This window comes from Typopeltis vanoorti, chromosome 7 (genome assembly GCF_054136105.1).
Source record: "Typopeltis vanoorti isolate ZY-2024b chromosome 7, IOZ_Tvanoo_1.0, whole genome shotgun sequence".
Lineage (NCBI taxonomy): Eukaryota > Metazoa > Arthropoda > Arachnida > Uropygi > Thelyphonidae > Typopeltis > Typopeltis vanoorti.
This window is the reverse complement of record NC_143555.1, coordinates 117652809-117679120: the sequence shown is the minus strand read 5'-3', so window position 1 is coordinate 117679120 and position 26312 is coordinate 117652809. Positions and strand designations below refer to the sequence as shown.

General features: G+C 36.6%; 1 protein-coding gene across 3 annotated transcripts in view; it reads left to right on the top strand.

Annotated features, from left to right (window-relative positions):
- LOC150104992 (uncharacterized) overlaps positions 1–26312 on the top strand; it is a 768027-nt gene that overhangs the window by 519961 nt on the left and 221754 nt on the right. For all 3 annotated transcript variants that reach the window (XM_090395452.1, XM_090395451.1, XM_090395453.1), the window contains exons 31-32: positions 7594–7872; positions 21305–21485. In XM_090395452.1, the coding sequence (XP_090251578.1) occupies positions 7594–7872; positions 21305–21485 (460 nt within the window). The remainder of the gene's footprint in view (positions 1–7593; positions 7873–21304; positions 21486–26312) is intronic.

The following is a 26312-nucleotide window of genomic DNA, read 5'->3' as shown; positions in this document are numbered from 1 at the left end:
TATAACAACCCCTTACCAACTTGTAGGTTTCTATCATATCTCCCCTCTTCCTCCTGTCCACCAGACCCTGCAAATTACATCTTCTCAATCATTCTCATACTCGACATTCCAGAGGTCAGAAACTACCTTAGTCAGTCTCCTTTGGACCCTTTCCAACATCTCTTCATCCTTCTGAAAACCCAGTGACCAAATCTGGGCACAATAGTCCATGTGTGGCCTAATAAAAGCTTTATACAATGGAACAAGAACCTCCCTACTTCTACAAGGCAGTGTCCTCCGCATCATTCCCAGAAGCCTTTGTGTTGTCTTCACAATTTTGGCGATGTGTCCCCTAAATTTTAGATCCTTATCCACTATCATCCCCAGATCTCTTATTTCCTCTACCTCCAACAACATATTCTCACCAAGCATAAATTCTGCATCCCATCTTTGTTTTCCAAATTTTAAAACCTTGCATTTTGCAACAGTGAACTGACATCCCCATTTGCTTACCCAATCACTCAATTTATTCAAGTGAGGATGTTGTTGCCTTGCATTCTTGCAAGGCAACAACATCCTCACTACTCTTTATGGTTCATCCCGACTTTGCATCATCTGCAAACAACTGAATATCTCCATCCAAATCTTTGCCAATATCATTAATATACAAGTTAAATAGTAATGGCCCTAAAACAGACCCCTGAGGCAATCCACTAGTGACTTTCCTTTTCCTGGATATCGTACCCCCATACATAACTTGTTGATAGCTATCAGATAGCCAGTCTCCAATCCAATGCACTAATCTAATATCCAACCCCATCTGCTCTAGTTTGACTGTCAACTTATCATGAGGTACTCTATTAAAAGCTTTTGCGAAATCCATGTATATTACTGTGTTTCCTTCTCCTCTGTCCAAGGAAGCAGTCACTTTATTGTAATAAGTAAGTAGATTACTAAAACATGACCTCCCTTTAGCAAATCCATGCTGTCCATCAAAGATTATACCATTGTTGTCAACCCAACTCTGGATCCTAGTTCTCACAAGCTTTTCCAACAACTTAACCACAACACCTGACACAAAGATAGGCCTATAGTTCGATGCTTGAGTTTGATCACCTCCTTTATGAAGTGGCACAATCTTGCTCTCCTTCCACTCTTCAGGAACTTGACCAAGTGCAAGACTCGTATTAAAAAAATATGTCGAGGTAGGTGTCAACTCTCTGGCACATTCCTTCAGAATTACTCGGTGATATATTATCAAGTCTCACAGCCTTATTTACATCTAGTTTACTCAACTCCCCAAACACCTCTTGCTCACTTACAGTCAGTCTCTCCTCCCCATCATCAACTGCTCTCAATCTCTCCATGAAGTCACATTCACAAGATTGAAAGACCTTTATGAACTGCTCATTAAGTAGCTCCACCACACATTCTGCAACAGCTGTCTTTATATTATTTTCTTCAATCAGTGTCATCCTTTCATAATCATTCTTTCTTTTGCTGGCTACATATTGAAAGAACTCCCTAGGATTCTTTTTGGCTTCATTAGCTAACTGCTGTTCATAATTCTCTTTAGTTGCCCTCACCAACCAAGTCACCCTCCTTGCCTGGTCTTTGTAGTCCTCATGAAATTGGTTATTTCCACTTCGCTTATGCTGCCTCCACAATGCATTTTTTCTCTGTATTGCATGCTTAATCTCTTTATTCATCCATCTCACACCTAACTTATTTAACCTTCTCACCCTTGGAATACATTTAGACATTGCATCTACTAGATAGTTTTTGAAAATTCCCCAAGCTACATTGATCTCTTTTCCAGCTAACTCATCATTCCACACTTCACCCGTAAGCTGTCCCCTGAGCTCTTGATAATCACCCCCCTTGTAGTTCCACATATACCCTTTTCTCACAGGGGTCCTCACACTGCTGGCAACCACCCAGGTAATCACCTCATGGTCACTCTGACCAATTGGTGGATGATTTGACACCTCATTTATAATTACATCCTCTGATGAGATGACCAAATCCAAGACCCTTAATCTTCGTGTGCCCTCTGTTACATATGTCTGAGGTAGTTATCCCTCAAAAACTCAAGAAACTCATTTTCTTTACTTCCAGTTGCTATCTCATCATTCCAGTCTGTATTGCCATAATTAAAATCACCCATAATGATGACCCTTTTCTTATTTGCTTGGCTAATTTGACTATACATTTCACTATCACCACCATCCACATTACCAGGTCTATAAGAACATCTCACCAATTACTTGATTCTATTCGCCTCTATCTCACACCATACTGCCTCAAAACCACTGGCCCTATTTCCTTCTTTCATGTCTACCTTGTATGAACATAACTCTTTATCATCAATAGTATTTCCCCTTCCTTTTTACCCCTTCTATCTGCATGAAACACATCATACCTCTCTATTCCTGTCAGGATGTCATCTTCATCCAACCATGTCTCACTTATTCCGACAATCTTTGGGTGAACAGACGCAATTAGTGCAACCATTTCATCTGCCTTGTTTCTTATACTTCTAGCATTGGTATACAAACACGACAGCTCATTTCTGGATCTACAGCTAGTTCCACTGATACCACTCACTCGATGTTTATTCTATTCACCTCTATCTCACACCCTACTGCCTCAAAATCACTGGCCCTATTTCCCTCTTGCATCTCTACCTTGTATGGACATAACTCTTTATCATCAGTAGCACTCTCCCTTCCTTTTTATCCCTTCTATCTGCATGAAACACATCATACCCTTCCATCTCTATTCCTCTCAGGATGTCGTCTTCATCTAACCATGCCTCACTTATTCTGACAATCTTTGGGTGAACAGCAATTAGTGCAACCATTTCATTTGCCTTGTTTCTTATACTTCTAGCATTGGTATACAAACACAACAACTCATTTCTGGATCTACAGCTAGTTCCACTGATACTACTCACTCGATGTGATCTCTCCATGCTAGACTGGGGCCATTTCCCTTTCTGCTTCTTCATTTTAGAACCCTTTTCAATTTCATCTGTTTCCTCTTGTTCCCTGGTCATCCCATTTCTTTCCTGCCTACACATGCTCTCACCTCCTCTCGAAGCATCCAGCTTTCTCACGCTGTGTACCCCTGTCCGAGCTGCTCCGTTTCCCTGCTCCTCTTGCACACCGATTCTCTCATTTTCTATATTCATACCATTCACTTCCCCATTCATAACGACTTCTTCAATCTCTCCTCTCTTACTCTCCTGCTCTTCCACATCACTCTCCCCCCCCCTCTCGATCTGATTCATTTTCTCTATTCATTTCTCTACCTTCCAGCAGTAGTCTCTCTCCAAGCGACTCACACCATAACCACTCAAATGCAGTCCATCGCTCCCATACCATAGAATAATAATAATAATTATTATTATTATTACTATTATTATTATTATTATTTGATGCCCTCCACGGAGTCCAAGTACTCATCAAGGTAGGGCACCTGTTCTAAGACTCTATCTTCACCATTCTATTACCAACTGACCGCAACTACACTAATGCCATCTACCGCAGACCGCCACTCATATTTCAATAGACCCGAGAAGGCGCCGTGTAGGCATATGAACGGGCGCACAGTGATATCACTGCCCCCATTTTTTATAGTTTTAAAGTGGTTCCAACTCCTGTTTTTAATGTGAAAGTGTTCCCAAGTAACTCTACCAGTCACGCCGAAGACAGTAATATAAAATTCACCGAAATCGGCTGAGAAGAAATCAAATTTTGAGGTGTTGAAAAGTGAACAGAGAGGACTGCATTCAACAATAAGTGATGAACAAAGGACGTCACCATCTTTACAATCACATCACAATTGCTCAAGGGAAGAAAAGTGAGTCATATTCATTTCGTGAAATGCATACACTTCAAGAAAGTGTATGCATTTCGTGAAGCATAGACTTCGCAAAATACATACACATTTACGAAATGCAGTAGGATTCTACACTTTAAATGTGCTGGCTTTTCAGAAACAACCTGGCAACGTAAAACCAATGCAACACGTAAGGAAGGGAAGTGTGTAATCTGCAGGAGGAACAAAGAAACACCCCCATTTTAGGTGGCACCTAAGGCAGCCACCTGCGACCAGCCGATTATACTGGAGGCAAAATCAGATGACGAACTAAACAGACAAAAAAAAATGCAGGCGAGTCCTATAATTTCAACTCTTTAAATATATTAATAGAAAACGGTCTAGCGACTATAAAAGCCAGCTTAGTAGATCTTGTGCAAGAAATCTTTGACAAACAAAATGAGCACATAACAAAAAAATCTAACGAATATGAAGACTTTGTCTAACATAATAATTTAGCAGTGATAGAAGTGTTGCAAACATTAAAAGACATCAAAATCAGCATTAATGCATTAAATGACAGGCAACACAATTTGATGAAAGAAACATCCAAACTCCATCAAGAATTTCATTCTCTAAAACTACAATATGAATTTAAATCAGCAACAACATAAAGAAGATCTTATAAGCTGCCTTCCTGAAACTGCACCTACAGAAATCCTCAGAGACGTAGTTTTAAAATTAGGCCATGCAGTTGACATCCCCCTACAGCTTAATGACATTCAGACTGTAAATGGGATTCCTAAGAAGGGCCAAAAACAAGGCTTGCCATGACCTGCATCAGTCATAGTTCATCTTACAAGCAAGTCCACAAGAGACAATCTCATAAAAGCCAGCAAACAGAAAAAAACCAGTTGCCAAGGACTTGAACACATTGCAAGACAACACAACAATCTTCCTCTCCGAATATTTAACACCATTCAACCAGAATCTGTTGTACCAAGCAAAGAAAGCAAAAACAGAAAAAAATTACCAATTTTTGTGGATCAGAGATGCCAAGATATTCTTGAGGAAGTCACAAACTTCAAAACCGATACAAATTAAAAGCTCAGAAGACATAGAAAAGCTGCCACAGTGAAAAAAAAAAAGTCTCCTAATTAGTTCAAAAGGAAGACTACAATAAAAATGAATGTGAACCACCAAGACAGATACAGTAACACCAGAACATACCGGCAATTTCACTTTGATCAGACCTTTTAGATCATTCATTTGACCTCCCAAACATCAGCCTACTTCCAACACAGCAATTAAATCAATAAAAAAAAAAATACATATATCTAACCGGTGTCATCCTCAGATAAGCTCGTTAAAAAGCTTTGGATGCAAGCAGAGACATTACATCTCAACCGAGATCAACAAAAAAAAAAAAGAAAAAAATGATTACATTGAAGTGCTGTAGTTACAGCGGTTAAAAACATTAAAAAGCAAAAATTTTAAAATATATATAACTTACTGTGATACTACTATAAATGCTGTTAAAAAACGTAACCTTATCCAATTGCAAACTATAAATTACCATCCATAGTAACTATTATTAACGCATTTTAGAGTACAAAAAATGGAAAAAATTGTATGAAATTCACTGTAAAAAAAAAGTATATGTAATATGTAAATGCTCTGTAAGATGCTAAATAAAATGTTATTACTGTTAAAAAAAAATTATTATATATGAGATATGAAGAAGGTAAATTAATCTTGGAGACGGTACAGTGTTGTTTATGAGTATAGACTGTGTGTATGTAAACTACTGCATTTGCAGGATAAAAAAGAAAGAGATAACATGATTGAGACATTTAAACTATTCAGTTGTTTTTAAGGATTGGGGAGTTATCTCAATATAGTATATCTAGGGAGTAGGAAGAAAGATAAGAGGCCATCCCTGATGGCCTCTTATCTTTTAAGTTGCAAAGGGAGATGGTGAACAGAAGGGTGAGAAGTGACTTTTTTTTTCTTGGAGAGTGGATTTACAATGGAATTTATTGCCTGGTCAAAGTAAATATGCAGATGTAAACTAAATATTCATTATAATAACTTTAATTAATACTTCTTATATTTCATCAACATTGCATACTATCATCAGGGATCATAGAGCAATGATGTGAGCATGCAGGCACTAATACTAGATAAATGAGACCAAAGAAAGGCAACCAAAGTCGGTTGTACTATAAATTAAAGATGCCAAGAAATTATATTCTTGGTTTCATCCTTTTATCCAAGTGTAAGCAAAGTTTGCCCATGAAAGCACTTCACGACTGGACTATTTGAATATAGAGGCTAGTGACTTTACATCATTTGCCTTGGTGCCTATAATGCAATGCACATATCCTTACGGACATGTATAATGCTATGCATTATGGAAAGGGCCACTACCCAGATAAATATCGACTTTTATAGAGATCTTCTCAGTGGGAACCATACCAGAAGTGATACCAAGGTTGAAGCAATGTAAATGTCATAATTCCATATTCAAGTAATCAAAAGGTGTCACACCTTAGTACTAAAATACTCTGGATTAGAGATAGATGTTGAAAGTTTTCGCTTGGTTATACTATAAATTAAAATAGCCTAGTAGTGAAGTGACTTCACGTGCAAACTTTATTTGCTTACACTTGGATAAAAGGATTAATCCAAGAATATAATTTCCTGGCATCTTTATTTTACCTTTCAACTAGAATATGCAAATGGTGAATGGGTTTAAGGAGTGGTATGATAGACTTTGTGCTGTCTAAGATGGCCCTTGTACAATGAGTCTTATGACTCCATGGAGGTCTGGAATAATAATAATAAACACATAATTACTATTACTTTTCTTGTGTCCAAAGTACTGAGTGTAGATGTAATGCTCATTTGTACAAAGTTTGCAAAAATCAACAGCATTATTAAAAATGAGAATAATTTTTTTTATTTCTCTCTCTCATGAACAACTAAAAATAAATTTCTGTTTCATTTCATTATATACTAACATACCTTAATATCCATTTGCTAAATGAAATAACTTTAACAAAATTTTTTATGCTATTAACTTTTAAAACAATATTCAAGAACCTTCTTTAGTTTTGTATATAATTGGGTGATTTTTTGCCATTAAAAGAAATTTATTTGAATAAATCTGTTTGTCCATTATTCCATTTCCTAACTTTCTTAGATATCCCCCCCCCCCCTCCTAACAGTATTCCACTTCAAATCCACACACACTGCATAACATTTCAGAGGTTGATAATGTGTTGAACTCCTTCCTGAAACTAATTGTATATGTATTCACTATTAACTACCAGTTAAACTGATAGAATTCTGCATGTCTGGTAGACAAACAGTATGTAAAATTATTCCTCAAGCCAAAAGAATCAGTTTCATTATACAATTCAATATAGTTAATAATAGCATGATAAGATCTTGATATTGTCAAAATATAATGAATGTGATTCTTGAACTTGAGAACTGTTAACACACATGCCAGAATACTGTCACTATTATAAATCATTAATGCTTTTTAGCAATATTTTATAATACAAAACTAAGTAACAATGATTGCTTAAATAACAGCCAAAAATATACCTCTAAAATAAATCTTAGAAAAGCATTTTGTTAACATGTGCCATTTTTTATAGAGACAAAGACAAGTAACTTTCTTTATTTATTACAAGCAGCTAAAAATGTATAATCAGGTATTGGTATAAAATAGCATTATAATTAAATAATGAATTTTAAATTAATACTTTACTATTATTTCAGATAACTCATGATAACGCTGGTGTAGTATCTCTTACTATTCCTGAAGCATTTCAAGAAGATGATGGCAATTATATGGTCAGTGCTACCAACAAATTTGGAGAGGCAAAATGCTTTGCTGTTCTTTCAGTTATTCCTAAAAAGATGGATCTTGGATTGCAGATCAAACCAGAAATTCCTGAAACACCACCTTATTTCAAGAAGTATCTCGAGGATGTCATTATACTAAGAGGAAAGGAAGTAAAATTTGAATGCATTATTGATGGGATCCCAAAACCAAAAGTATGCATTGGATAATTTTTTTTTTTTTTTTAATACTATGACCTACATAGACTGTGCTAACTGTGCTACCAGAAATTCATGGAAGACCTCTTTTCTTGCAGGAAAGTAGGCGCAACTACACAATAATTGATTTTTTTTTTTGTCTATTAACAGTTCAATGGTTTTTCGAGAAGACATTTCAATCTTGTTTGCAGAATGGCATGTACACTATAAGAGTTACGATTTCAGCGAGATATGATAGTCAGATGACATTTAAAGCAAATGTTAGTATGTGGTGTTTAACATTCTGGAGAGTTCACAGTTACCACCATGCTGAAGGAATGGAAGATTGCATGAGTTCATCATCACCATCATTGTCTATTTCCTGATATGTAACTTCAAGTGGTATACAGTATAATAAATTGACAATACCAAATAAATGGATTGCATATTTACTAATCTCCTGTCAATAATTTTCCTTCAAAATAGCCTATCACATGTCAGCACTCCAATATAGTCATATCTGAGATTTCTGTCTTCTGAGGAACATCTAACTGTATAATTCCACCCTGCTCATACTCTTCCTCTAGGTTCCCCCCCCCCTTTCCATTTTAGCATCAAAATCCTACTCTAATCTTCCTATGCCATTTTGTTTAAGTAACCAAACCACCTTAGATTAGCTTTGTTCACACAGTGCCCCCTTTCATGTGTGTGTGTGGCATTATAAAAAAAATAGAATAAAATAAAAGTTTTCCAGTGGCCATACTGCATAATTCAGAAGAGGCCTTATCAAAGATTGAATTCTGGACAGTTGAATGCCTAGCTTCCATCTGTAAAAAAGGGAAATAAAACTGAATTTGAGAATTACAGAGGATTTTCTCTACTAAGTGTTCCATGTAAGATTTATGTAAACATACTTGGAAAGAGGATAAGAAAAATTGTGAAAGAGAAACTTCAAGAAAACAATGTTCAGGTCAAATAGAGGATGTCAGGATCAGACTTTCACTTTACAAGACAACTGAAAAGTTGTGTTAAGTTTTATAAATCTGGAAGCAGCATATGACAAGGTGCCAAGAGAAAAGCTATTGAGAAAGCTTCAATAATATGGGGTAAAATGGAACATTATACAGAGCGATGCATAATCTATATTTAAGCAGTAAATTAGCAGTTAGAAAGGAAGGAAGTACAGGAAGGTGGTTTGATGTAAAATCAGGTGCAAGACAATGACACTCTCTCTCTCTCTCTCTATGTTGATCACATCCTGAAAAGTAGCAATGAACCTGATATAAGAAATGGAGATATCAAACTTAGCTGTCTGCTTTATGCAGATGAGTTTGTAGTTCTAAGCAAATCCAGTTTTCCTTAATCACAAATCCATTTCTCCTTAATTACTTACCTATGCAACGTGCATAAGTAAGTGATTAAGGAGAAAGAAGTAATCTATTGATGTGTTTCTTAAAGATTTGATATTATAGTATATTCAGTGAAAAAAAAAACTATATGGGGAAGATGTTTCCAAAGAACAGATGGATGGATGGGTGGACTGAAGGAAGGTAATGAGAAGTTTGTGTATGGATGTTGATCAGTGGTTTCTTGAGTTCTTACATGGTTGTAAGAAAGTGGAGGAATGGCCAGTTCAGTGGAACAGTGCCCCTAAAAATACCTATTAGAAAGGCATAGTGCAGAAACAGAGTTCCTATGGAAAAGCAATTGAATGAAGTCTGTGAGAGAGTGAAGCCACCTATTAAGTGGATTGCCCTCTTCTGTATAACATTAAGAATTCTTAGAGCGGTCTTGGATACACTACCTTAAATTTTCAAACAATATTCCTATGTTGGTTGGATCTCAGATTTATACAGGGATGGGAATGACAAAGAAGAGAAGTAATGTTTTGAATGAAAAAGAACACCGAGTCTTTTAGAGACACATTTGTAAAAGTTCACTGTAGAGAATAATTCATAATTTCAACTGATTCTTTGAATGCTCTTGGGTAAAAGTGGTGTGGAGGATTTCAGTTTATTGCCATCATCTACAGTGTAACTCTCCAATCTGAGTGAAAAAACTGGAGGCCTTTGAAATTTGGATGCTGCAAAGAATTATGAGAATATCATGGAAAGAAAAAAAGACAAATGAAGAGGTATATTAGAGATGGCAGGCATCAACAGGAGCATGATGAAAGAAATTAAAAAGAGAAAAGTCAGATATTTTGGACATATTCTGAGATATAACTGCCTAGAAAGGAACTGTTGAGGGAAAGAGAAAGAGAGGAAGACAAAGACTGGCGTGGATGAAAAATATAGAAGACTGGACCTATCTCTCATATGAGAAATGCAGCAGAGAGGCACAGAATAGGACATGGTGGAGACACATGGTAGTCAATCTCCTGGAGGGAGAAGACACCTGACAGGACAGGACAGGACAGTGTAACAAAAAACAAGGAATGATTTTAGAATGGTAACAAACTGAAATGCTCCACACTGCTTTTACTCAAGAGCATTCAAATAATCAGCTGTGATGAAACAGGCCTGGGTTTTTATAGCATTGAAATTCACTAAGTTGTCTTCACTCCATTTAAGGATTGTGAGGAGATCAGTATTTAAATCACAAGTTATGGAAGATCTTGAGGCTTTGTACTCTCATCAGCAAAAATATGAATAAGATTTCAAATCAGAGAGAGAGAGAAGATCATTGATGTAAAGGAGGAAAAGTGGATAAGAGTACAGAACTATGGAGTACTTCAGCATTGATAGAGAAATTTCATTAGATGAAGCCATTCACCATAACATGCAACAAACCACCACTCAAGAAGCTGGCAATCCAGCTTCTTAAGTGATGATTTGCTTGTTCAGGAGGCCTTGATGCCAAATGCAATCAAATGCCTTTGAAATATCGAGAGCAATTACATGGGAATCTCCAAATATTTCCATGGCCTGTGCCCAAAGGCGGTGATATTAGCTAGGAGGTCAGCTATACAACAATAATGGTAGAATCTATATTGTTGATCACTAATGAACTGATTAGTCTCCACATAGTGAAGATGCTGGTTGTTTACCTTCGCCATCGTCTTTTGAGAGTGCCAAGGTGAGTGCAATGAGATGATAGTTTCGATGGCTGATTTGTCTCCCAGTTTAGGTACAGGCTGGATATGTCAGATGAATATGATTGCCTTTATAGGTGATACAGAATGGGTGTTAATTTTGGGGCACAAGTTTTGAGTACAAATGGAGGAATGCCATCTGGAACAGAAGCCTTATTAGTATCAAGATTAATCAGGATTTTCCTGATGTCTTTCTGGTGAAAGATCAGAGAAAGCATGCAATGGATAGTTTGTGGTAGTGCAAGAGATGGTTTGCCTTGGTTGTGTAAACTAGAATTGGAGGAAAATACTGATTCCAAGAGGAATCAGTATTTTCCTTGAGTTAGATTTCCTTTATCCTTACATGAGATTACCATGGTATCATCAGGATGAGATCAGGAGAGAGAAATGGGAACAAGAAAGAGCAGAAGTTACACCTGATAGCCTTAACAAAGGACCAGAAGGCTTGAGCTCTGTCAGTTGAGCAGAGGTAACCTTTCGTTTTGATGAACTCTGTTTTGGAATTGTTAATAACGTTTTTTACACTTGTTTTGGGCTGAAGTGTTGAACGAAAAGCTGGAGTTTTTGATTTGGGCCATTGGGCATATGCTGAATTTTTATCATGCACTGCAGAGTCACATTTGGTACAGGTTGGGGGGGGGGGATGAAGGCTCTCATTCCAGTGAGAGTACAGAATCCTAGGATACTCGAACACTGATAGATAATTCTCAACTATGTGGAAAGGCTTATGTGTTCGTTGTACATGTTGACTGCATTTTAATGGTATAGATGCGAACACAGATTGATAAGAAAATAACTATTTATTGACTTAATTGCTAATATTTCGCTGGTATTCTCTCCAGCATCTTCAGAGCACACAAACAAAGTTTGTTACAGTAGTGAGACAACCACAATCCAGTGTAACAGTGGGCCTAGTATGAGTAATGTATAGTATGACTAGCATGAGTATGACTAATAAAGTCCTAATTAGGACTTTAGTCTTTGTGTTGAACGCTACAATTGCTCATACTAGTCCCACAGTTACACCGGATTGTGGTTGTCTCACTACTGTAACAAACTTTGTTTGTGTGCTCTGAAGATGCTGGATAGAATACCAGTGAAATATTAGCAATTAAGTCAGTAAATAGTTATTTTCTTATCAATCTGTGTTTGCATCATACCATTAAAATCCAATCAACTGATAGAGAAATCTGGAGAGATGAATCCATATACCTCCATATTGGAGCATATCAGGTCAAATATCATCTACTCAGCTGCCTTTCTGCATTTCAGGTTGGATAGTTTTTTTTTTTACCCTCTTAAGTATTGATATCTATTCCTGATTGCATTTCTCGAAATACTTTCTAGCTGTGTTCTGCCACTTCTTGTTTCATTTAACAGTCTTTCAAAGTAATCATTCAATATATCTAGAATATCTTTATCTTCAATTTTCATCACCTTTATTATTTCTTATTCCTTTTACTCTACTTTTTCCTCTAAGTTTTTGAATAGTCTCTAGAATACTTTGCTATCTTCCAGATTTATTATTATTATTATTATTATTATTATTATTATTATGTAACACCTCCAGGGAGTCCAAAGACTCATCGAGGGAGGGGCACCTACTGTACAACTCTCCGTCTCCACCACTGCAGTCACTGGAACTACCTTCATCATCTACACCAATGCCATCTACTGCCGACCATCATCACTAGTATTTTCACAGCCAATCACAAACATCCATGCCTATGGTGGGATTCAAACCCGCAGCCTTTTGGCTGGAGAGCAGATATGCTAACCATTCGGCAACCAGGCCAGCAAAAATGTTCTAGTCAGCAACTAGATTTGAACCTAGGTCTTCCATTGGATGATCAAGCGACGTGGAGTGCAAATGCGACTTCCACTGAGCTACACAGTTTATCTCCTATATTCTTACCAAACTAATCTCATGGCATTTGTTTAGCTATTTTTATACATAGGTTCACTTTCTTACATTTTTCCCTGTATTCCCTTAGTTCATCTGCTGTCTTACTTGTCAGCCACTTACCATTATCATTAGGTGTGTCATTTTCTCCAGATTTTTGAAAATATTTGTATGTTCAGTATTCATTTCCTATGCTATTTGTTTAGATCTACAACAAAGACCAGCTGTTTTGTATTCTCCACATCAGCTGCTTCTCTAATGACTCAAAAAATTTATATTTTTCTTTAGTAGAACCATCTGTGAGAATGGTGTCAAATAAGTTTCATTGTCCAATTCCTGATTTTGAAAGTTATCTACATAACTTTAGTTTTTGTTGCTGTTGTTTTTTTTAGTTTCCATTTCCTGATCATTATTGTCCCAATATAGCAACCTTTATTTATTATTTATCAGGATCTTACGTGTTTTAGTCTTCTTCATCTCATTAACACCATAATGAGTACGAATAGGGCAACAAAATCACAAAGCCTTTGTTCTCATGAGAAGACAAGTTATCTTATCTCACAATTGATCTCTAGGGAATATGTGTGAGTGTTAGGAAATGTGAGCAGCTACAATTAATCCCATGAGTGTTTCTATGACATGTATAGAGCTGCATCCTATGAATTTTCATGGTAGAGTTGCATTTCACAAATCTTTCTTAATAACGACAACAAATACACATCATCTATTGGCTTGGGTTAAAACACACAGAATCTAGACATGAAGAAATGGAAATCTGCACTCTAGAGCAATTAGTCTTCCTACATGCTCTTCCAGTTTGATGGATGTGTTTGGGTACCTGGATAAATCCTACCTCAAAAATACTTTTTAATTCAGTGTATTGTCACATTGATAGAGTCTGCATTTGTCAGAACAGTGATGTGGGGATTATTCCTTGTGGTATTGATTAGGTTGGTTGATTGATTTGGATTTATGGCCAAAGCAACTCAGGCTACAAGACCAGCATGTTATGCTTGTTTATTGCTTGTGTTCTAATAGAAAGTTGCCTATTGAGATGAAAAAACACAAGTTTCCAGAAGGTGTGGATTAGGTCCACTTATTTTAGTGCATAGCTTTTAGATCTTCATTAATGTTCATACAATTCTGCATGTCTACTTTATGCCACTGTTATGGTAGCATGCTTATGACTTTTAACACAGTAATGTGCGATGTCCTAAAGTAGTTATTATACATACAGTGATCTCACAGTTGTCTAATCACACTGAAGAAATTGATTTGCTGGTCCATTAACAGAGAGTATGATTAAATGAATGAATAGTTACATAGTACCATTCCAGGAATAACTGAAGGTTTAGTTGTTCAAGGCCAAGATAATTGAAAAGTCATTATAGGTGGTTCAAAAAAAAAAAAAAAAAAAATTTGAAATACTGCAATGTCTGGCACAGAGCCTCTGATCCCAGTTAGTATATGGCCAAACATTTCTTCATTAGAACTTTCTAATGCTTGGAGAGAAGTAAAATCCCAAAGTTTCATTCAGAAGTTTGTAAACTTCGGGTTGAAAAACTCTACAAACTCATTGAAACAGAGAGTATGATTAACAGTGATAGCCAATGCTAAAATAATCTTTCTTTCAATGCAACCAAATGGCAAACAGCACTCATTATAATAGCTTTATGGACTCAGCTACCATCTTCCTCACTAGTGAAACCTACTGGGAAGGTTGTATCTCCCTTAGGTAATTCAGACCACAACCTTGTGCTTATCTCTTCCCCATCGAGCAATTCCCACAGAGCCATTCTCAACCAAGAGTCATCTGACATTATAAGAATGATGCCACATGGAATGACCTCCAAGATTTCTATGCCTCATTTCCAATAGTTGGATTATATCTTTCATCCTTCTAACACAAGCTTACAAACTAAATGCATCACTGAAGTAATCCTTCCCATAATGGAAGCACATATTTCCCATTCCACATTCAATTCCCATCCCCTAAGTATGGTTCTCCAGATGTGCCAAGGAAGTGATCAGAAAAATCCTATCCAAATTAGATACCAAAAAATACCCTGGCCCTGACAGCATTCCTCCAGTTGTCCTGAAGTAAGGTAATAGTAAGGTAAATGCCAGTGAAGTAAGAGAGCACAGAGTGCTCTCTTACTTCACTGGAATTTAATTTCTTCCACAAGCCGACCCTGTTTGCTAAATGGTTAGCATATCCACTCTCTAGCCAAAAGGCTGCGAGTTCAAATCCCGCTGTGGGGCTGGGATTTATTATTATTATTATTATTATTCAGGCCTCCATGGAGTCAAAAGACTCATCGTGGGAGGTCCTTCCTAAGAAACACAAAGTCTATCAAGACTCATCAAGGGGAGGTCCCCTCCTGAGAAAGACAAAGTTTATCATACCACTCCTTAAAACTCATTGACCATTCTCGCTCTCACCACTCCATCAAGCAATGCATTCCATGGTTCAACCACCCTCCATGCAAAGAAACCACTCCTCACCCTCTTGCAAATAGTTTCCTTTCGTAACTTCCAGGGATGGCCTCTTGTCATCACTCCTTCCCACTGTTCAACCAAGCAAAAGAACTCCCCAGTGTCAACCCTGTAACCACCTCTCAACAATTTAAAAGTCTCAATCATATCACCTCTCCTTCTTCTATCCACCAAACTTTGCAGTCCACATTCCCTTGGCAGATCCTCATAACTAACGTGGTACAGTCCTGAAACCATCTTTGTTATCTGCCTTTGTACCCTTTCCACAGTTAATTTATCCCCTTCAAATCCTGGGGACCAAATCTGAGAACAATAATCTAAGTGTGGTCTGATCAGAGACTTATACAACGGAATGATAACCCTTTTTTCTCTGCAGGTCAGTGTCCTTCTCGTTATTGCAGCAATCCTCTGTGTTACCAGATGATGATGGTGGTAGCAGATTGGTGTAGTTGGTGGATGAAGTGGTGAAGATGAAGAGTTGTAGAGTAGGTGCCCTCCCTCGAGTCTTTGGACTCCTTGGAGGCATGAGTAATAATAATAATAATATTCTTTTTAAATGCTAGTTCTGACACACTCACATTCACTTTGAAAAAAAAAATACACTATCTAAGCACTTAAATAACCAAACAAATCTCCAAATATTTAAATTACAAAATTGCCTTCACTTCCAGTAACAAACAGCAAAATTTATTAAAACACAGAACCACAATAGCTCATACCAACATGTTGTTATGGCAAATGTTTTATAAGTTTAACTGCTAATCAGGATGCATTATTTGTTAAATTGTATTTATTCTATTTATTACATTCATTCTATAAAGTCATGTTCTGTAAAGCCTAATTAAACATTATCAAGATTGCAATATTCCCATACCAGACTACTTACTTTTATTAATTAATACCAAACTTATTATTAATACCAAACCTCCATGGAGCCAAAACACTCATCACTGGAGGCAAATGATGTTACACATGAAGCCCATCAAATAAAAGTGCTTTAAACTCATTTAATGTATCTACATCCAGCACAATTTCAGGTGAAGCATTCCACTAACCAGCCACTATCCATGCAAAGAACCTACTTCTTATGCTCACACCCTCCTTGCACAACTTCCAGGTATGTTCCCTTATTTTATCTCCCTTCTCCATTCTATGAAATTTCTTCCACATTAACCTGGAACAACCCTATACCAACTTAAATGTCTCAAATGTATCCTCCTCTCTTCCTCTTGTTCACAAGGTTTTGAAAACTGCACTCACTTAATCTGTCTTCATATTCCACATCCCAAACACCAGAAAAGACCTTAGTCAGTCTTTTCTGGACCCTTTCCAAAATATCCTAATCACCATGAAAACCTGGGGACCACATCTGTGTGCAATAATCCATATGATACCTGATCAAGGCCTTGGAATCAGAACCTCTTTATTTCTACAAGTTATGGTTCTTCCACATCATTGCCATAATCTGATGGAATATCTTCACAACTTATGCAGTGTCACCTCTGAACTTCAGAGGCAAACTGCCACTCCAAGTTCTCTTATCTCCTGAACATCTTCTATAATTTCCCAGTCAAGTACATACTTTGCATTCCAATGTTGCTTACCAAATTTCTGAACATTACACTTGGCAACATTGAATTGACTGTTCCATTGAAGTAGGCAACATTGAATGATTGTTTCCTACTCATATAACCAAATCAAGCAGATATTATGGCCACAACATCTGCTTGATTCCTCTTCATTCTCCCCAGTTTTGCATTATCTGCAGAAATTATATATCACATGGTGATATATTTTCAACTTCTTGCCTTATTGACATCTTACTTACTTAACCCCTCATATACAGGTAACCATATTAAGGTAACCCTAATACAGGTAACAGATAATCACGTTATGTGAGACTTAGATCACATAGAAAAAGTAGGGTTATGTTCTGAAACGTTTTTTTTTTTAATTATATAAACAACAATGACATATCCAACAAAAAATATTTTCATTTAATTCAGGTAAGTTAAGAAAACATATAAACTATGAAACAAAATACATAGTGTAAATGTATAAAAATATAAATTGTAATTTATTTCATTAATTTTATTTCATTAATTTATTAAATTAATTTCATTAAATTTCATTGCTTATAATGCATAAAATGCTTTAGGCAAAATAAAATAAAATGCATAATTTAATCGTCATCACTGTCTCCAAAACAAACATTCCATAGATGTTCTTTATTTATGAGTGGCTGGACATCATCATCACTTGAAATCTCTTGGACATCATTTGTATAATTCTCATTGCATACTTTGGCTGGTTTAGTTATCAAGAAGTCAGTAATAAGACCTTGCTTACCACTATGCTGCAATTTTTTATTATTAAGTTCATAATATGGAGCTAAACAAATATCCAGTCTCATGAATTTTCCGGCTCCGGCGCTCCATTGAGAGATCATTATCCATAAAATAACTTTCTTGCCAAGTTCAATCCTTCTTCAAATTTCTTTAAACTGAATTCTTTAATGGATTCATCGTAATCAGAATCTTCGGCAGAACTATCCCCCGCCATTTGGTTCAACATCATCTGTTAATTGTACCGGTTCCTCCTAATTTAAATTTATTTCCCCATCAATTAATTCACTAATTTCATTTTCAACCATATCGCAAAAGCCCTCTGAGTGGCCATAACTATTAAAATAAAATTTTTATATAAAAAAGCATTACATATTGTATGTAACTCATCAGAAAATAAAATGCTCAGCTTGAGATTAATACACTTATGATTTTTAATGCACTTTCCTGGCAGAAAACAAAGACAACTTTAGGTCTTCTCTTAGTTTATTCTCTACACTTGAGCTTCTGATTTCACTCTGAGGATGAAACACCCAGATGAACAGCTCACTGAACAACTTGCCTATGTCTTCTGTAGTAGTTATCAATCTCCCTCTTCTGTCCATGAACAGCATTTTACCATTATCATTTTTTTTTCTACTTGCCACATATCAAGAAAACTCAGAAGAGTTTTTCTTGGCCTGATTGGCTAAGTTCTGTTCATATTGCGCTTTTTTTGTCCTCACCATTGTTCATCTTGGGATCCCTTCACAATATCCTCTTCTTCCAAATTTCATGCTTAATCCCTTTGTTCATCCATTTTACTCTTACCTTATTCAACTTTTGACCTTTGGAATACATTAATGCTGTTAATGTATTTCTTTGTCAGTTCCCAAACAGCATTTACTTCCTTACTGCTCAATTCCTCATTCCGTGCTCTAGCTTCAAACTGTGTCCTCAGCTTGTACTAATTACCAGCCTTGTACTTCCACATATATGCTTTCCTTACAGAAGTTTTCATATGTCTAGCCACAACCCATGTGATCACTTCATGATTACTCTCACCAACTGGAGGGAAGTATGAAACCCTACTCACAATTATATCATCCAATGAAATGGTCAGATTTTAAACTCTTGATCCTCACATGCCCTCATTTACATACATTACTGTTTTAGATAGTTGTATCTCAAGAAATTCATTTACCTTATTCCCAAATGGTATCTCTTCATTCCAGTCTATGCCACCATAATTAAAATCACCTATAATAATCACCCTTTCCTTATTCACTAACTGAATTTGCTTATATTTCTTCATCACCACCCTCCACATTCTCTGGCCTATAACAACATCCATATAAATATCTCTTTCTGACAATCTCCACCTCAATTCCATTGTCATTTCCCTCTTTCATGTCTACCTTATGTGGACATAATCCCCCTGCTATCATCGGCTGCACTCACCTCTCTTTTCTTTCTTTTCTATCCTAACGAGAAACACTATACTCTTGAGTTGTGCCACTCACCTATGCCTCATACATACCATCTTTGTGTTCTATTCAAGGCTTGATTCAAAAATTCAATCAAAAAACTCAATAACAAATCCAGAAGGCCAAAAATCATGCAGACACATTAAATTATCAAAAATAAACAAAAGTATATTAAAATGCAAGCAATATCACCATCTGTTACATAAAATAGCACTTATCTTTTCGAGAACTCTTTACCAACATTAAGTATATCGTAGCCTTCTTATCACCACTAAAAGAAAATACAAACAAAAATGCCATAGCAACAACAAAAAATCCTGCCATTGAGATATCCTTACATGCAGAACAATCCAAACATGCCCCTGAGATTGAGAAGGTCACTATTATTTCCAAGAAAACAAAATCAACTTGAGTTGCTCTGAATCATTAGTGATAAGAACCATCCAATATGTCATAAACATAAAAGTACCCTATATATTTTCTTCCTCATGGCAATTAAATAAAATAAATTACTCTCCACAGCTCTCAAATTATACCAAATATTTGATGCTATTGAACCAGTTAAACTTCCCAGTACTCTCAACCCAAACTTAACTCCTCTTAATACATAATTTCATTAAACCACATGGTGAGCTGGCAGTTAGATATCTCTGTTCCACATCTGATGACATTTTATAATGAAATGGCCAGCAACCATCAACGTTTTTGGCTTGCTGCATATATAATATGTTTTACCTTCCTTTTTATTCTTTATTTTCATTTCTTTAAAATTCTTCGTTTTAGCTCAGATTATAGCTTCTTCATCTTCAACACCTCCTAATTGCATACCAAAGTCTAATCAATTCCTGGTCATTCTTACCTTCAAAAATTAATACACGTATGTCAAATTGATAATCCCATTTGTTTAGCATCTCTATAATCTAGTTGGAGAATTCTTAAAAAATGGCTGCTCCATTGCCAAAAATAGCTTTGCTTTCTCTGTGTATTCTCAAATATAGGAGTAATGTGAGTTTCAAAATTTCAGAGCATTACTACTTATCCTGTTTTTTTTTCTTGGAGTTTGCTGTAATCAACTTCCTCATTCAATGAGCTCTCTACCATTTTCATTGTGTTCTAAAATTACTATTATTATTATTACCCCAAGACCTCATGGGGTCAAAGACTCATCTGGGAGGTCCCTTTATCACACACACACACACACACACACATCTCATCATACTGTGCCTTAAACACACTCAAACTCCTTGCAGACACCACACTCTCAGGCAAGGCATTCCAATCATTCACAACTCTGCACAAAAAAAAACCTACCTCTCACTCCCCTGCTCACACCCTCTTTATACAGTTTCCAGGGATGACCTCTGGTTCTCCCCCGATCTCCCACTATTCTCTGTAGAACTGATCTTATAACAACCCCTTACCAACTTGTAGGTCTCTATCATATCTCCCCTCTTCCTCCTCTCCACCAGACTCTGCAAATTACATCTTTTCAATCTTTCCTCATACTTGCCATTCCAGAGGACAGAAACTACCTTAGTCAGTCGCCTTTGGACCCTTTCCAGCATCTCTTCATCCTTCTGAAAACCAGGTGACCAAATCTGGGCACAATAGTCCATGTGTGGCCTAATCAAAGCCTTATACAACGGAACAAGAATCTCCCTACGTCTACACGTCAGTGTCCTCCACATCATTCCCAGAAGCCTTTGTGTTGTCTTTTGGTGATGTGTCCCCTAAATTTTAGATCCTTATCCACTATCACCCCCCAGATCTCTTATTTTCTCTACCTCCAACAATATATTCTCACCAAGCATAAATTCTGCATCCCATCTTTGTTTTCCAAATTTTAAAACCTTACATTTTGCAACATTGAACTCGCATCTCCATTTCCCTGCCCAATCACTCAATTTATTCAAGTCTTCTTGCAAGGCCACAACATCTTCACTACTCTTTATGGTTCATCCCAACTTTGCATCATCTCCAAACAACTGAATATCTCCATCCAAATCTTTGCCAATATCATTAATATACAAGTTAAACAGTAATGGCCCTAAAACAGACCCCTGAGGCACTCCACAAAATATTAAAAATATAAATATGAAACACCATCACTTCATTTATAAATACTTCATTATATTTTCTCTTCTAGATCATCTGGTCTTTCAAGGGGTGGCCATTGAATTGTGATAAGGAACATAATATTTTAGAGGAGAAAGATAGATATACCTTAATTATTCCTGAAGCTACATTACAACATGCCGGAAGATATTCTGTCACTGCTGAGAACAACTCAGGAAAGGCAACATGTTCTGCACTTCTTACTGTCAAAGGTGAATTTTAAATACCTTAATTTTGAATTTTCCATCAGTTATTATTTATAGTTAATATTATTAGAAATAGTGGTGGTCATATTTCTCTTCTATGAATAACTCATCGCACCATGGAAGACTGTAAAATTATGTGACATAGAAAAGGTGAAACAAATCATTTTTACTTCTGGTACATACCTGAAAGGATATACAAGAAACTGTAATGATGTAATATTGTAAAGATTTCGTTGCTATTTTTTGTCAACTTTTCCCAGATTAGTCTGTAATTTGATTGGCTCTTATGCTTTTGTTTTCTAAGAAAATCCTAACTGCAGTATTCCATCAATATCTCAGTTTGTAGATTGGTACTTTCTCTTTATTTATTTATTTTTTCAAGCATCTCTTTTTCTTATCTCATCCCAGCACACACTCTCTCTTTTTTTCTCTCGGTCTCTCTTTTTCTCATTCAATTGCTGCCCCTCTCAATACACACCAAAAATACTACAAAAAGTCAACACAACATATAGGGAAATAAATTAAAACACTATGTTTAGTTTTTTTGAAGTAAAACTTTAATTTCAACATTCTAAAATGTTATTTTACTTGCTTTTCTGTTAGCAAAATCGTCGACGACATTTGCAAAGTCTATTTCATAGTAACGTAGGTAATTGTTAATCAAATTTTATTTAGAAAAACTCCTCTCACAACTAGCAATACTTACAGCAATTGTGAGGAAATTCGCAGTAGTATTACAATATTTGGAACTGAGTTCTCAAGACTGTATTTTAGAATTAACTGCAAAAGTTCAAAAAGGTTCAAAGTGCCGCCCGGGGCGGACCCCCCCCCCCCTCCACACCCCCTTAGCTACTCCACTGTCTCCATGTTCTTGGATTTCATGATCCTTGAAAGTGTGATAATTTATTTTGCACCACTTATCTCTCTTATTACTGTTATAATTATCAACTCTACCACTATAAGTAATATAGCACTAGATTTTTGGATTTTGTTTATATAAAAAAGTATCATATCAAAAATTTCCAACATCATACAGCTCACTGGCCAGAACTACGTTGGGATTGCACTATTATGAATTTATCATCAAGATCATTAAGAGAAACCATTAGTGTCCTCTGCTGAGCTCATAACTTTGCTTTTTACACGTACATTCAGATAAGTAGTTTAATAACTACCTGAGAGATTTGAAAGTCATTATCTCCAGTTACAGTAGCAGCAATAGTGATGTGATAGCAATGAGTGTTTCCAGGAGATAATACAAGTAGCATGACTGAATTGACTTGTGAGGGAGAATTAGAAGTCTTAAAAGGCTGAGTGATGCGAGATGAATAGAAGAAAGTTATGGGAATGAGAGAAGGAGAGAGAGGATGGATGAAGGAAGGAAAGAGAGAAAGTAGAGAGATTACAGGAACAATGGAAAACTAGATGAGAGGAAGACAAGATGCTAAGTGGGAGAGCAATGAGAGAGAATTCTCTCTCATTGCATGTTGGAGAGGGTAGAGAGTGAGTGAGGACCGCAGGTTAGAAGAGAATGAATGGATTTGTGAGTGGAATGATGTATGGAGATTCAATGATTTGTGGTATAGGGAATAGAATATTGGAGGAGTACTTGCCTGGAAGAATGATAGAGAACATGTATATGGCAACAATTACCTCAAATCTCTCACTGCCTGATTCACACTATTGTGAATCAGGCAACGAGAGATTTGAGGTAATTGTGCTGCGGAAAAGTGTGAGAAAGAAGACAGATGAGCATTTTACCCAGATATGGTAATGCAGAATTAATGAGGAGAGCGGCAAGAGCAGTCTGGAATATGTGGTTGCTTGGAATGCTTTGGAGGACAGAAGAAATCTGCATTTGAACATGGAAGGGCATAGACAGCTGGAGAGATTGTTGTTCTCAGAGCAAGTGAGAATATTAAGTCAGGGAAAACTAGAGTTGCCAGGATGGATATGTGATCACTGATTAATCAGTGGGTTTCCAGGTAATGAAGAAGTTAGCTGTTAATAATTTTCTCTGCTGCTGCTTTTAACTAGGACAATAGTTTGTCAAATTTTTATCTCCCTTTTTTATCGGATGGACTAAATATATGCTTGCTTTTGTGCTGTTGGATAGATGTCAGATCAGTGTGCCTGCTTATATAAGTGATATAGGATAAATAAAAAATAAAAAGATAAATAAAAAAAAATACAAATTTTTATGTCAATTGCTATCCAAGTTGTTAAGAGTTCTTTTGATGTCTTTCTACCAAATGATCAGCGTTATGTATTGAGGTATTCTTGGTATAGTTGAGAGGTGACTTGACTTTATTGTCCGTACATGAGTTTGCAGAGATGACTTTATTATTATTATTATTGTTATTATTAATATTATTAATATCTGACCTCCATGGACTCAAAGGACTAACTGCAGGAAGTCTGTATTCTCTAATACCAAAAGATCATTGAGCCATGCCTTGAACCCATTCACAGTTTCCACACTCATCACACTTTCAGGCAATGCATTCTACAGAGAACCTGCTTCTCATTCCCCTACTCACACACCTTCCTTATGCAGCTTCCATGAATGGCCTCTGGTTCTACCCTTGCCTGTCTCTACTTCATGAAATATCTTGTCTACATTAATATATTATATTCCCTCTTCTTCTTCTTCTATTCACAAGGCTCTGTAAGTTGCATTCCCTCAATCTCTCCTCATATTTGACAACATTCCATAGACCTGATACCAACTTAGTAAACCTTCTCTGGACCTTCTCCAATTCATCCTCATCCCCCTGGAAACCAGGTGATCAAATTTGTGCAGAGTAGTCCATATGTGGTTTGATCAAATCCTTATACAGGTGAATAAACAGAAATTGTCATGCTAGCAGCACCCAGTGTTCTCAGGTGGTCACTCTCCCAAGTACTAACTGGGTTCAGATTTGTTTAACTTCAGTGATCAGACAAGAACTTGTGCTTGTGTTTTCAAATTGATTTAGCCACTGACAGAAGGACTTATGACTGAAGATCAGTCTTTTCTTTGGGTAATGTGCTACTGCTGCTGCAAATGATACTCTTACTATGAAAGAGAGAGAGAGAGAGAGAGGTAGAAGAGCAGAGGTTTCCACATAATAGCCTTAGTCAGAAGGTTTAATTCCATTTAAACAAGAGGAAGTTTTTGCATTTGGACTTTTCAAAGTTAGAATTGAATTTCTTAATATCTTTTTTTTTTAAAGATATTATTGATTGTATGTACTGTAGATGAATAGTAAATAGCTGAAATCAAACTCTTTGAGATATGCTGAATTTTTATCATGGACTGCTTTTGCATACACTTAACAAGTGTATGCAAAAAGAGCGTTTTTTGGGGGGGGGAGGAAGTCCGTCATTCTTGCAAAGAGTTGGTGATGGAAACAGTAATCAGATCCTGGAAAGAAAGTGTAGAAATCATTTCATTTGGTACCACTGTAGTGTTGAATTACATAAAACTGATATGGCAGGACTGGTTCTAGTAGCAAGGCTTATACGTTGGTCATACATAACTGGTAATTAGTTTATGGAATTAACAATGCATATAAAGGATAATAATTAAAGGCAACTTTAATGAATAACTTCTATATTTCGTCAACATCATGTTGCCATCTTCAGGAACATAAAAATATGGTATGTGCACGCAGGCACTAACAAAAGCAAATGAGGAAGAAGGCAAGAAACTAATATTGTTCCTAAAGTCCTAATGGTGCCCTCTGGTGGGCTAATTTGGTTGTCTTGGCCATTGGGCTGAAGTTCTCATAATGTAAGTCTCCCAAATTTGAGGTAGTTTCATGCACCCAAATTTGTTGAGGTTTGGAATGTTTTTTAGAGCTGCTGATGATTCCTTGAATAATCTTTCATACTTAAACCTGCTGTGGTGTATTATTTTAGTTTTCTTCTAAGGCATGGTCTGCCAGCCCAGAGTGGCTGTACTGGTGAAACCAGATGTAGTCTTTGTGTTCTGAAATCCTGATATTTGCTGTCCTGCCTGTTTGGCCAAAGTAGGACAATTTGCAGCTGCAAGGGACCTAGTATACACCAGGTAGGTCTAGAGGAAGTGGTTGGTCTTTGGTAGAGCGGATAAGGGATGCCAACTTTTTATATGGTCTGTAACAAGAAGTAAGGTCATATTTTTTGAGGATATTGGTTATTTTCTCAGAGGTGCCCTGGATATAGGGGATGGTGATAGATTTGGTGTAATCTTTATTGTGGAGGGGGGAGGGGGGGTTGTGGTTTACTGGTTTTAGTATTTTTGGGGGGTTATAGCCATTGGCTAAGAAAGTGTGGAGGGTGTGGTTTAGTTCAGTGGTTAGTGCCTTGTAATCTGAGCAGATTAACCCTGTTATATAGTGTTTTTATAACCCTGCCATATCATATGGCAGGGTAAATGGCATTTGAACATTGTAACTCAAATCACTATGTTCACAATGTTTGTTGGGAAAAGGGCACATTGCTGGAAGAATGATGAGGATTATCAGGTATTTCGGTGTTGGTAGATGGATAATTTATAGTAGACCATTGCTAATAGGAAATACTTTCATATCTCTTCCAGGTCGATCTGTGAAGTTAGAGAAGGGAAACCAGGTTGAATTATAAACATTCAGTTGAAATGACTTCACTGCTTGGGTGAGTAGGCTCCATAAAATCAACCTTCAGAGAGGTTAGGAGTTAGGAGAGCAGTGCAGACAGCAAATAAAAGCTGCAAAATGTGCAAGAAAATTTTGAGCTAGAGCAGATCATAAAGAGGAAATCTAAGTTTAGTAAGTTCTGGCTTGGAATGTCCTATCTAATAAATACACAAGTCCTGCCCTTCTATAAGAA